General features: G+C 41.8%; 1 protein-coding gene across 3 annotated transcripts in view; it reads right to left on the bottom strand.

The window, feature by feature from the left end:
• Positions 1 to 1,171: 1,171 nt before the first annotated feature.
• Positions 1,172 to 11,281, bottom strand: part of LOC121303643 (endoglin-like) — a 48,355-nt gene continuing 38,245 nt past the window's right edge. For 2 of the 3 annotated variants that reach the window (XM_041234447.1, XM_041234448.1), the window contains exons 9-13: positions 10,909 to 11,066; positions 10,492 to 10,722; positions 9,428 to 9,491; positions 5,802 to 5,909; positions 1,172 to 4,812 (exon numbers count right to left, since the gene is read on the bottom strand). In XM_041234447.1, coding sequence (XP_041090381.1) covers positions 4,694 to 4,812; positions 5,802 to 5,909; positions 9,428 to 9,491; positions 10,492 to 10,722; positions 10,909 to 11,066 — 680 coding nt within the window. In that variant the 3' untranslated portion in view covers positions 1,172 to 4,693. The remainder of the gene's footprint in view (positions 4,813 to 5,801; positions 5,910 to 9,427; positions 9,492 to 10,491; positions 10,723 to 10,908; positions 11,067 to 11,281) is intronic. The other variant, XM_041234449.1, reaches the window with a different exon arrangement.

Here is an 11,281-nt window from a genome sequence, read left to right as displayed (position 1 = left end):
CAGAGGGTTAGGTAGGAATTCTGAGTATTCATGTGAAGTTAGAGGTCTGCACCCAGGAGACCACTTTTAAAAGATTTAAGACCAACTTCATATTTGTATTTTTATTTTTTAAAGAGTTGTACTGCTGAAAGGGAATCAGAATGGGATGTCAGAGCTCTAGTGATGTTTCTTTGAGAACAGCAGCTCCTGCAGTGGGATCTGTAAGAAAACAGGGTCCATGATCCATATACCGCTGTTCTTTTATCTAATACTGACTGGCGTAGGTTAGCTCTGTTACCTAATGGGAAGCAAAATGAAAATGTGAAAGCGGGGAAGGACACTTCTGTTTTACATTGTAGGTGTTTATTGTGCACTGGTAGCATTTTACAAAAAACACCAATGGAAGATTGAACCTATTTTTAAAACCCTATGGTGCAAATTGAACAAAAAGAAGGCAAAGGTCTGTGGGTATCTAGAACATAAGAGTTGTAGGGGTGCTATGAGATCCTTGTGAAAGAGGTCCCCAGGTATCTGAGTTGTAGGGGTGCTATGAGATCCTTGTGAAAGAGGTCCCAAGGTATCTGAGTTGTAGAGGTGCTATGAGATCCTTGTGAAAGAGGTCCCCAGGTATCTGAGTTGTAGGGGTGCTATGAGATCCTTGTGAAAGAGGTCCCCAGGTATCTGAGTTGTAGGGGTGCTATGAGGTCCTTGTGAAAGAGGTCCCCAGGTATCTGAGTTGTAGGGGTGCTATGAGATCCTTGTGAAATAGATCAGGGGCCTCATTTTTCAAATAAATAATACAACTCTGCAATGCAAACTCATTCTTTTGCCCATGGTGTCACCTTTTGCACCAGAGACTGTGCATTAAACCCCCTCTGAACAACTGAACTAACTACAGAATACGATTTACTAAAAGGGTCAAATATGTAGTTGGGAGATGCACTTTCACTAAATATCCACTTCTAATAAAATTTACTTCCAAATATCATAAACCAGTTGAGACCCTGAAAAGTGTTAGTCTTTTACTGTCTTGCCTAGCTAATACTCAGGTGAAAGACTTCAATTTCAGGCAAAATTTGTGGCATACGTTTTCATGCATCTTGTAGTTTTGTAGCAACCAATGACTGAACCTTTTTCGTTTCAATTTATGTTCTATTAAATGAAACCCATGAAACAGGAGAGACTGAAAACATAATCTCACCAGTCATTTTTATTAGTTATGTTTCTTTATGAATGTCAGTATACAATTACAATATATTTAAGATGGCATAACAATATACATACATTTTAACTGGGCCAACGTTAGAGGCTTCACTCAAGATGGAGGTGGGGAAAAACAAAGCATTTTCTGAAACATGCAAGGGTGACACACAGGCTACAGTATCGAAGTACAGCACAACCCCCTTTATCTGAAATACACTGGCATCCAAACTGGAGAAGTGTCTTCAGAGCGCATTGGGGGTGTGGGATCTGAGGAGTCCTGGCCCAGTGTTGCGGGTGTGTGGAACTATAATGGTGCTATGGTTTTGACACAATAGTTATTTGAATGAGTAGATGCCTTTTACCTTCTTTGTGTGTAGCTGGGTCCACAGCTGCATGATGAGAAAGTTCTGTGTGTTTTATATTTTGCAGGCAAGGATGGATTTCCGACCGCACACATGGGGCACGTGCCCCGGGGCCCCGAGAACTCTGGTGACAACAGTCCTTTCGTACACATAATGCGAACGTGAGCTGATTCAAATAAACACTTTTAATCTAAGTTTTGTTTGATGTGTGTGTTTTATATACAAGCGTTTTGCACTAGAAATCCCCATCATGGTCACTGGACCAGACTGTCAATTTTTAGATTTTAAACACATGCAAACACGGGTAACTATCTTCTCTCCCCAAAACACATTATTAACTTATTAACTGTGCAGGAAATGTCCTGTGAAATAACTTGCATAAACCCGCCCAACCTAATTATATACAATGTCAATTCGCTACTGAGCAAAATTTAGAGTGGCGTCACTTAGTGATACATGCATGCTGCTAAACGATGACACTAAAGCTAGCTGCTAGTCAAAAACGAATTGACAACGTGGTTCTACAATAAAGAAGCGAAAACTGGAGGATGCCAAAGCAACTTTGCTTTTACAAAACATCCTGTCAATAAGTAGTTTTTTTAAAAAGGAGAGTGCGACGCTATTAATGCTGATGCTGCGTAGCACCAGATGCAGAGCTAGCTATGGTGGATGATGGTGATGAATGGCGAGGCGAACTTCAGCCTACGAATCCTGGTGGCGGTGAACGACAGACAGAGCCTGAGGATACACTGGTGAAAAAACAACCATTGAGTTGAGCGAACCCGAGGAATCTGCCTTGTTACCATAATTACTGTTATGAAATTAAATTTTAGCATTGAAGACGTGCTGTAGAGTGGCATTGTGTTGTTTTATAGCTAACAGTTCACTGGCAGTACTTTGGGTGATAGCGCTGCTTGTTGCAGACTCTGGGTTGGTGTGTAGACAGACAGTATGCTGTCTTTTCATGTGGTTACGTACTCTGTGTGATTGTTGCATTGAGGGCAAATAGTTTTGCGTTTCGTGCGTGTTGTTATTTTTTAGCAGATGTAGGGCCCTATGAAATCTGTTATTATTTTGCATTTTTCCTGATCTCAGTTTTAAAAATAACCGATTTCGGATTTTCCCATAAAATTAAACACACACTAAAAACCTGATACATAATCAAAACAAAATGCCTAATATGTGGAAAAGTTACACAAGGAGGCAAATGGGCTTCGTGAACGGGTGGGTGTGTGACGGGTGGGCCCTGTCAGAAGTTTATGCCCAGGGCCCCGGGTATAATAAATCCGCCCGTTCGCAGGCTGCACTTCTGCTCAAGCAGACTGGCTGTTTTACAGGTGAGAGTAATGGACAGTGAGCTTGGGTGATGACCCAGCTTTATAGTTCACTTTGTTTTAACACATCTAAAAATGTGGCCAAATATTATCTATTATGTGCAAATAATGTTCTGCAGGATTTTCAGGGGGCCACACTGCAGATATATCATAATGGGACAGATCAGAATAACATTCAACATGAACGGTCACTGGAAATGCCACTGCATAGAGAACACAAAGCTGCCTTTCTTCTGAGAGCATGAAATTACATATTGCACTAACTCAAACTTGGTTTCGCAAAAACACAGCCACATTATAACAAATAAGTTACTGGTACTGGATAATAATCAGTAGTGCCCCCAGAAGGTGAGTTCATGTAATTGCAGTAAATGGCATTAGTTCCCTTTAATTTCATAACAATTTTTAAAAGTTGACCCATCACAACATTAAACAAATCAAAAACATCACATAAAATACAGCTACTTTATTTAGCACAAAGAATCGCTGTTAGGTAGTTTTTCAACTATATGTACATTTTTTTAAGGTCTGCCTCTAAACAATGTGGTGCAGCAGGGAGACGGGTGGTTAGGAAGCAGCGAGCAGAGCTGTGCACAGCATTCGTGTTTGTTTGAAGAGGCACATACATGCTGCCCACTGTCTGACTGTCAGCACTTGAAAGCTGCGTTTCCATGCCCAGTTCCCACTCATGCTCCACCTTTTCCTACAATACTGAGCCCTGAATGAACCTCCTTGTGACGGAAAGGGGGGGGCAGTCAAAGGCATAGTTCTCAACGAGAGAGGGGTCTGGACAGTGGAAACACAGCTATAGATTCTCTGCTGGGCCGTGAAGGAATACTTCATATAATCTACATTTCTCTACACTTCATATCCTATAATGTGTGTTCTGTATGATTCTCTGCCTTTTCTGCTGAGATTATTATTTACCATGCTTAGCAGCAAAACAATGCTTCTGACTGCAGGCAAGTGAGCTGGGGAAGCAGATCAGTGTTGCACAGGGTGCAGTCCACAGCACAGGACTAATATGCCTCCCCACCTTAACTACCAGCAATCAACCCTGAGGAGTCTTTTCAGAAGCAATGAAAAAAATGAGGTAAGCAACAACAGGCATACCATGCAGAATACACACAACGGGACATTACACTGGTGAGAAATGAAACATAGAAACATATACATGATCTCCAAAATCTATTTAATCTACTGCTGCTAGTGGGAGAATTGCAATATCACACTGGATATCCTTGCTCCTGACTCCCATTATATTCAAAAGAGATACTTCTAAACTGGTGAGCTCAATGTGGAGCTTCAAGCTGTGCGAAGGCTGATCAAATGAGCCACGTTCATTTCTCTGGGATTTTCAAGTGTCCTGGTACAGCTACTAAACCTGCCTGTATTTATGATTACATCCTTTATTTTAAAAGACTCCATAGGATCAAGGCTGTTTTTTATGAGCATAGTATATGAATGTGTACAAACGTCTAGTTGTTCTGCGGTCTGTTGCTGGTAACGAGATTGCTTCTGTTGGCTGATAGGCAGTTCAATAAGGTTATTGCTGTTTCAGATGTGCTGCTGTTTTTGTCATTCCCCTTGTGGAGGAAATTCATTTAAAAAAGTTTAGCTTTTTTTAATGCTTTTAAAGTTGTATTTGCTGTTGGCTTCTAAGAGACGGGCTTTGTGCTCCATCGAACAAGGTCTTGTGTCCAGCAGGGCACGTGGATGGTCCCCCCACCCTCTGGCTTGCGGCGGTGTGCGAGTGTCCGGGAGGCAGGGGAGAGGACGGGCTCCCTGTGCCAGGCAGGGGAGAGGACGGGCTCCCTATGCCATGCTGCTGCTGGAGCAGGGGGTGCTCTGGGTGCTCCCGATACTGTGGTTTGCGCTGCTGTTCTCAGACGCAGGGGGTATGGTGGGCACTGGCTGCCGCTTCACTGTAGAACCTGGGCAATCAGGGGCAACAGCAACAAGAAAAAAACATGTCAGTATGAAATCATTGCTGCTGCTTTACCATTTACCAGAAAGGGTTTGTGCTCTCACCCAAGGTGAAATGAAGAGTTTTTAAGATTTGTGAACATGGCCCAGTATTGCATTAGCTTTAGTGTGTGTTCCGTTTTCAATCAGAAGTGAAGAAATTCATGAGGAAGTTAAAATGATGATCTGTATTAAAAACATAAATCATATATATATATATATATATATATATATATATATATATATATATATATATATATATATATATATATATTATATATAGTAATATAGTATATTATATATATATATAAACTTTAGATAAGCATTAACTAAGCATTGCATTTGATCACTTTATTGCCGAGTGCTGATAAGCTAAAGTGAATAACCTTGCTTGCAGTATTTGTTTCGGTGGCTGTGTGTAGTTTTCAATGTATTGAAGCACTGGCAGCAGTGAGCTGTACAGTAGTATCACAGTCACGATCAGGATGGTGGAATTTGCTGTGCAGCCCCATGGTAAACATATGCAGCTTTTCAAGAAGCTCACAGTAAGTGATATTCTCCAGTCTTCCCATGTGAGAACAGCAAAAGCAATTTGATTTAAGCAGCGTGGTGAAATTTTGAAAATCCCACATTTAATTTGTTGCTTCAAAATGGCTAGTGGCAGTTATTTTTTTGGTAAAAACAAATACTTCCTATTGCATGAATGCATGAATAAACCATAAAGCTAAATTAAATCACAAAAGATGGGCATTGTTGTTTTCTTTTTACAATAAAATTACATAAAGTTAAATGCAAGACTTACAGGTCTGGTTTCACAAATTAGCACTAAACTTGAACTACAATATTACTGCTATACCAAGTCTAAAACCAGCTATTGAGCAAAGTTACTGGTTTGATTCCATGGCTTTCTTTGGTCCTTGCTGGCACCCCCTGGTGGTGTCTCCTTGGTTGTACATACCGGTGTGTGTGTGGATGAACCACAGAGCCCCAGTCAGGCAGGCTCCGATGAGGAAGGATGCAAAGGCGATTCCCAGCACTGCTCCCAGTTCCAGGCCGTGGAATTCCCCTGCAATAAAGTGACACAGTGGGGCTGTGAGGCAGGGCAGGGAGGGAAGGCCCGTGCTTCTCCAATACAGACACAGTGAGGCTGTGAGGCAAAGCAGGGAGGAAATGCCCGTGCTTCTCCAATACAGACAGAGTGGAGCTGTGAGGCAGGGCAGGGAGGGAACGCCTGTGCTTCTCCTCTCCAATACAGACAGAGTGGGGCTGTGAGGCAGGGCAGGAAGAGAACGCCTGTACTTCTCCTCTCCAATACAGACAAATTGTTTTAGATCGGCCTGAGCTCACTGAACAGAATTTAAACAGAGATGCACAGAACTGCGACTTATTCCTTTCAAACCTTACTAACAACAGTCAGTCGTCTTGTAAAAATGTACCTGACTGTATTGTTTTCTTTATCCAACTATAACTATAATGCCATGTAAAACAGTTAAATCGCTTTAAAAAATCAATACATTTTCAGTGTACATGGTGTTCTACCACAGCCCTGACTCAGGCTTACCACGCACCTTCATATGGGACTGACATTCTGTTTAAAAGCCTACATATGGAGAACAATGCATGGGGCAGTGTGTGATATGAGAATGTACTGCCGCTACACCCAGACGGGTGTCCACTCAAGTCTCATTTATCACACATGCAGTATCTTTTATGATCTCTGGTGAGCAGTTTCTTTCTGCCAGAGTTGTAAAGTTGTGTGTTGCTTGTTGTGGGGTCCTACTCTGCTTGGTGTGTGAGTGAGTTATTAGCTCATGCTGGGGTTGCACTCTGTTGCTGGTGTTAATGAGTGTTTCCTGTAATATCTGGCCAGGTATTACAGGAAATATAACTGGATGATGCAAATGAAAAAAATTGCTCACCAGTTATTATAAATACGTATCCCACCCTTAAAAACTCAGCCAAAATAACCCTACGCTGTCCCAGTCTAGTTTCTCATTCAAAAGCTACTTGTTTTGCTGAACAGTAGCTGGTGTCTCACTTTGAAATAAACAAACGACTGAGGTGTGCGAAGAAGCTCGTGCAGTCGTAGGTACTGGCTGTGGGCTGAGCCTGCTTCCCTTCTCTGTTCCTGAGTATTACCATTCAAAACCAACAAGGAAAAAACAAACCGACATGAAGGTTAAACAAAAAATAACTAAAATAACAGGAAACTTTCAGCTCGGACCCACAGATGCACGTTACTGCTCTTTCATGTCTTGTATGAGGACACCTTCAGGAAGTGCATGGTTTGCCTCAGGCTGGGGGCCTCCAGCAGTCTTCCTAATTAAAGTGTTTACTCCTTTCACAAGGCACCCCTGACCTGACCCGACCTCTACCTTGTTTATCCAGATGAAGGATTCTAAAGCTTTGTCAGCACTGAAGATGGATGCCCTCTGTGTGTCTGTTGACCCAGGGATGTGGTGTTGGTGCTTTATCCAAGTCTATATCCATAAAAATAATCTATAGATCTCAATGTGGACTAATGGGGGGTGATTTTTAAACATGTTTACTGGAATAAGTAACTAAAACTTACTAAAAAAAAAAGACTACAAAAAACTAATTTGTTTAATGGCTTTTTAGGTTTGAATGTTGTAATTTTTTTAATGGTTGTTTTTCTTAACCCTTAAGTATAAAAAAAGGTTTGAAGTCCTCCCTAATGTAAAATACTGATTATATGTATATCTGTCCTACCCAGGGAGTGTATGATTAAGGTTTTTAAGCATGTGCACACAAACACTGCTCTGCATTCTGGTAAAGCTGTTTTCCATCCGGTAAGCTCACATATTCCCCAGCGAATTGTACAAAACAGGAAGGAAGGCGGAGTTGGAAAGCAGAACGACTGTCCAAACATTTCAAACTCCACCCAGGAGAGGTTCAGACCTGTGGTCAGTTTAATCAGCAATGGTTATTTGCAAAAATGTCTACACTTGGGTTATTTAAGGTGTTATTGAAGCTCTCGATCTTGCTTTTCACCAATCACTGACATAGTTTAATAATAATGGCCTGTTTCCAAAGGGCTCCAGCTCATACAAGTTCAGTCTTTACAATTGCTACAGCACTCATTCCTAATTAGGCTCAATTCATCATCTAGCCATTCATGTTGTTTACTTAGTATGAAACAAACACAAAAAAGCACACACTTTCTCAGGAAAAAATGACGTACATTATATATTCTTGCCTTTCTTTTAATCCCAGTATCATCTAACATGTGCACTCGTTTCTTCAGTGCAAGAACCTTGCAGAGATTGTGTCCCGCTGAACTGAAATGTGATGCAAGCTTTAGTTAATGTTGTCCCTGGAGTTCGACACAGCCAAGCCTATTCAGATTCTAAGGAAGGTCTTCAGTTGTAAAAGGTTAGTGTGCCACCTAGTCCTCTATTAGATACTTCCGCTGGCCCTATCTCGACACCCTGAGGAATGCAGCTCTGTCTAACTCTCTCGCCTTTGAAGCACAACACCTTCCTCCCTTTGTGTAGCAGTGACAATAGCACAGAGGTCTCAGTTTGGACTGGCGGCTGTCCAAGCCAGAGACACAATAAATCCCCCATAAGCTCATCATCTCTGATTGTAGCCGCAAGGTCAGCATACACTCCTTCCTCAGAGTCAGCTCCCTCGCCATGACAACGGCCACTGACATCATACACTGTCAGCAGGGCAACTGCGGTTGGCCGAGGAGACGAGGAAATCTCAGAAAAGGTGGGGAGGGGAGGAGGGAGGGGGCCTTTTTTACAGAAACAAAATCTGACGAGCAGTGTTGTGGAACAAAATGTTGAGCAAACACAAAGAGAATGGCCCATAGAAGGGAAACCAGAGGGTAAAGGAAAAATAAATGATACCAAATTTCCCTTTGAAGGGATCTGGCTCAGCACGTGTGTGCATCTTCATGTGTCCCTGCACCTCCACCACTCACTGACACAAAGCATGGAACAGCATGCTCTTTAAGATGGTTCACTAGCTATCACTGGCCATCTTTTTCAAACAGCGTCCTGAGATATGCAAAATCAGCTCAAAAATCAGCACAGGTTTTTTTGTATAATTTATGGAATTTGAATGTGTTTGTCATGGAATGGACATGTTGTATTGTTCTTGAATACAACAGTTTTTCCATACACAATACTGGGGGGAAAATACAAGCACTGTTATTTTTGCTTACTTTTACTGTACAGTAAATGTAAAACCATCACAAATACTGAGTAATCAGAAGCATCGCTATGTGGGGTGTGGTGCATCCAGACCTGCTTTAAACCCTGCACACTGCACTAACCCCAGACCTTTCGAATGGGTGGTGCCTAGCAATATCAGCAGCAGCTGACCATTGGAACAGGTGCAGTTCTGCTCGGCTGGCTTGTATTTGTGTCAGTTTTATGAAAAATACACACATGGGGTAAAAACGAATGTGTACAGTAACCACTACGGGGCACTGAGGGAAAAGAACTCCTCAGGACCAGCTCTGCTGATGCTACAGCACTGTAAGGTATGGTTCAGTGCAGTACTGGAGGCAGGACAGTGGTTTCTACAGATCAAAAAATGAATTTTCACACTTACTGGGCGGCAAAGTAGAAATCGCTTTGATGACTTTCAGGCCTCTCTCTACTCTTTCTCTTGAAATCTAACAAAAGGAACCAGAGAAAAAGGTTTATTATTGTGAAACTTCACCCAAACCCTCTGCCATTCAGCATAGTGAAGGGAGCTTACCATGTTGGTAAGGTTGCCATGTACAGAAGAACATACAATGTTATGAGCGCAAATAACTAAAAGGAAAAAAAAACCCACGGGGAAAAATTGCTAGATATAACAGTTAAGCAATACAGGATCCTACATCACAGAGTGAGACTGTTTCCAACCCTGCATCACAGAGCAAGACTGCTTCCAAGTACTCTAGACGCATCTGGTAGACAAGGCTATGTATGATAAGAAATATGGTCTTCCCTTTTTTAATGTCCTGGATTTTAAGTTATGTTCCACTTCCGATCTGAGACAAAACCAGACTTGATCCTTCAAGCAGACGACACATAGACCTTAATCCAAACTGCACTGTGTTATGTTATTGCAGAAGAACAGGGTTTGGAATACCAATAAAAAATGAGGCCAGCAGGGAGATATTTCAAATGCTATTCTAATAATTCTGGTTTGATTAAAGCAGGTAGCAGTCCAGGAGATGAACTCATTAATACAGGATATATATCCCCCTGTACCAGCTGATGCAATGGTGTTACTGCTGTACTCTGTGTCAGCTGGAAACCAGTAGCCCGTGCTTAAAACAAAGTGGCAGTAAAAAGATACATTTTTACTGCCTTAACAGAGATAAAAAAAACCAAAACATTAAGACAATAACTCCAAGTGTACTGTCACTATACAGCAGCTACTTGAGTCACACTGAGTCATATGAGGTCACCGACATAGTTAGCATGCAGTGTATAAAACCCTGCAAATGTAAAGTCAGTGCATGTAAAAAATATGCATTTCTTTCTATTAAATTGTAACTCAAACAAATCATTTTTTTGACATGCAATGTACATGCATTTGAATTGTAAGCCCCTATTTGTTTCACTCACTCACTCATGCACTCACGCACTCCAGCTACAAACCAAGCTTGTTATAATACTGACCGGGTGAGTCACAACGGAGATGGCAGTGAAGCACTGGAGGTCCCAGCGCTGGCTATGGTGCTCCTGGACAGGTTTTAAGGTGAAGCTGAACCTCCTGCGGGAGCACATCTTGGGGTTGCAGGTCTCCTTCTTAATATCCAGGCTCTTTATCTCCGTCCCCAGCGCTCTGGCTTGGAGAGAGCAGTTCTCGATATCCAGCTGAGCACCCTCCATTGAAAGGCTGGTTGAGACCTTGAGAGAGTTTCAACTTTGGCGTTACTTTCGTAATTTTCATCCTGACACTTAAAACTGATACTAAATATAGATTTCAGCCTTGTTAAAAAAATATCAAATGCATGGGCCATTAGAAAATCTAGGAATCTCGCACAGATTTCCTGATTCAAAAACGAATGCACAAGCCTTGCTGGTATGCTGTACCTCTGCGTATACTGTTTTGTTGCTCTGCACTTCCACAATCCCCTCAGATGGGCTCCTGTATTCCGGGGAAAGGTAAAGATGCATTGTCATCTTCGGTTTATCTGGAGTGGTGGTGGTCTGTACACTTGTACTGGGTAGCTGGGGGTCTATGGAAAACACTGCCGTGAATTAGAAATGTCATTTAGAAGTCTCACTAACTATCATTTGTGCAACTACAGTGCCTATAGTAAGTATTCACCCCCCTTGGACGTTTTCACAGTTTGCTGTGTTACAACCTGTAATCTTGATGCATTTAAATGTTTATTTTTTCCTTTGATTTACACAACCTACTCAACACTCTGAAGAAGCAAGAGAATTTTTATTGTTAATGAAA

Source organism: Polyodon spathula, chromosome 34 (genome assembly GCF_017654505.1).
Source record: "Polyodon spathula isolate WHYD16114869_AA chromosome 34, ASM1765450v1, whole genome shotgun sequence".
In the NCBI taxonomy this organism is placed as follows: Eukaryota; Metazoa; Chordata; class Actinopteri; order Acipenseriformes; family Polyodontidae; genus Polyodon; species Polyodon spathula.
The sequence above is the reverse complement of the archived record's forward strand: the minus strand, read 5'-3'. Positions and strand labels throughout refer to the sequence as shown.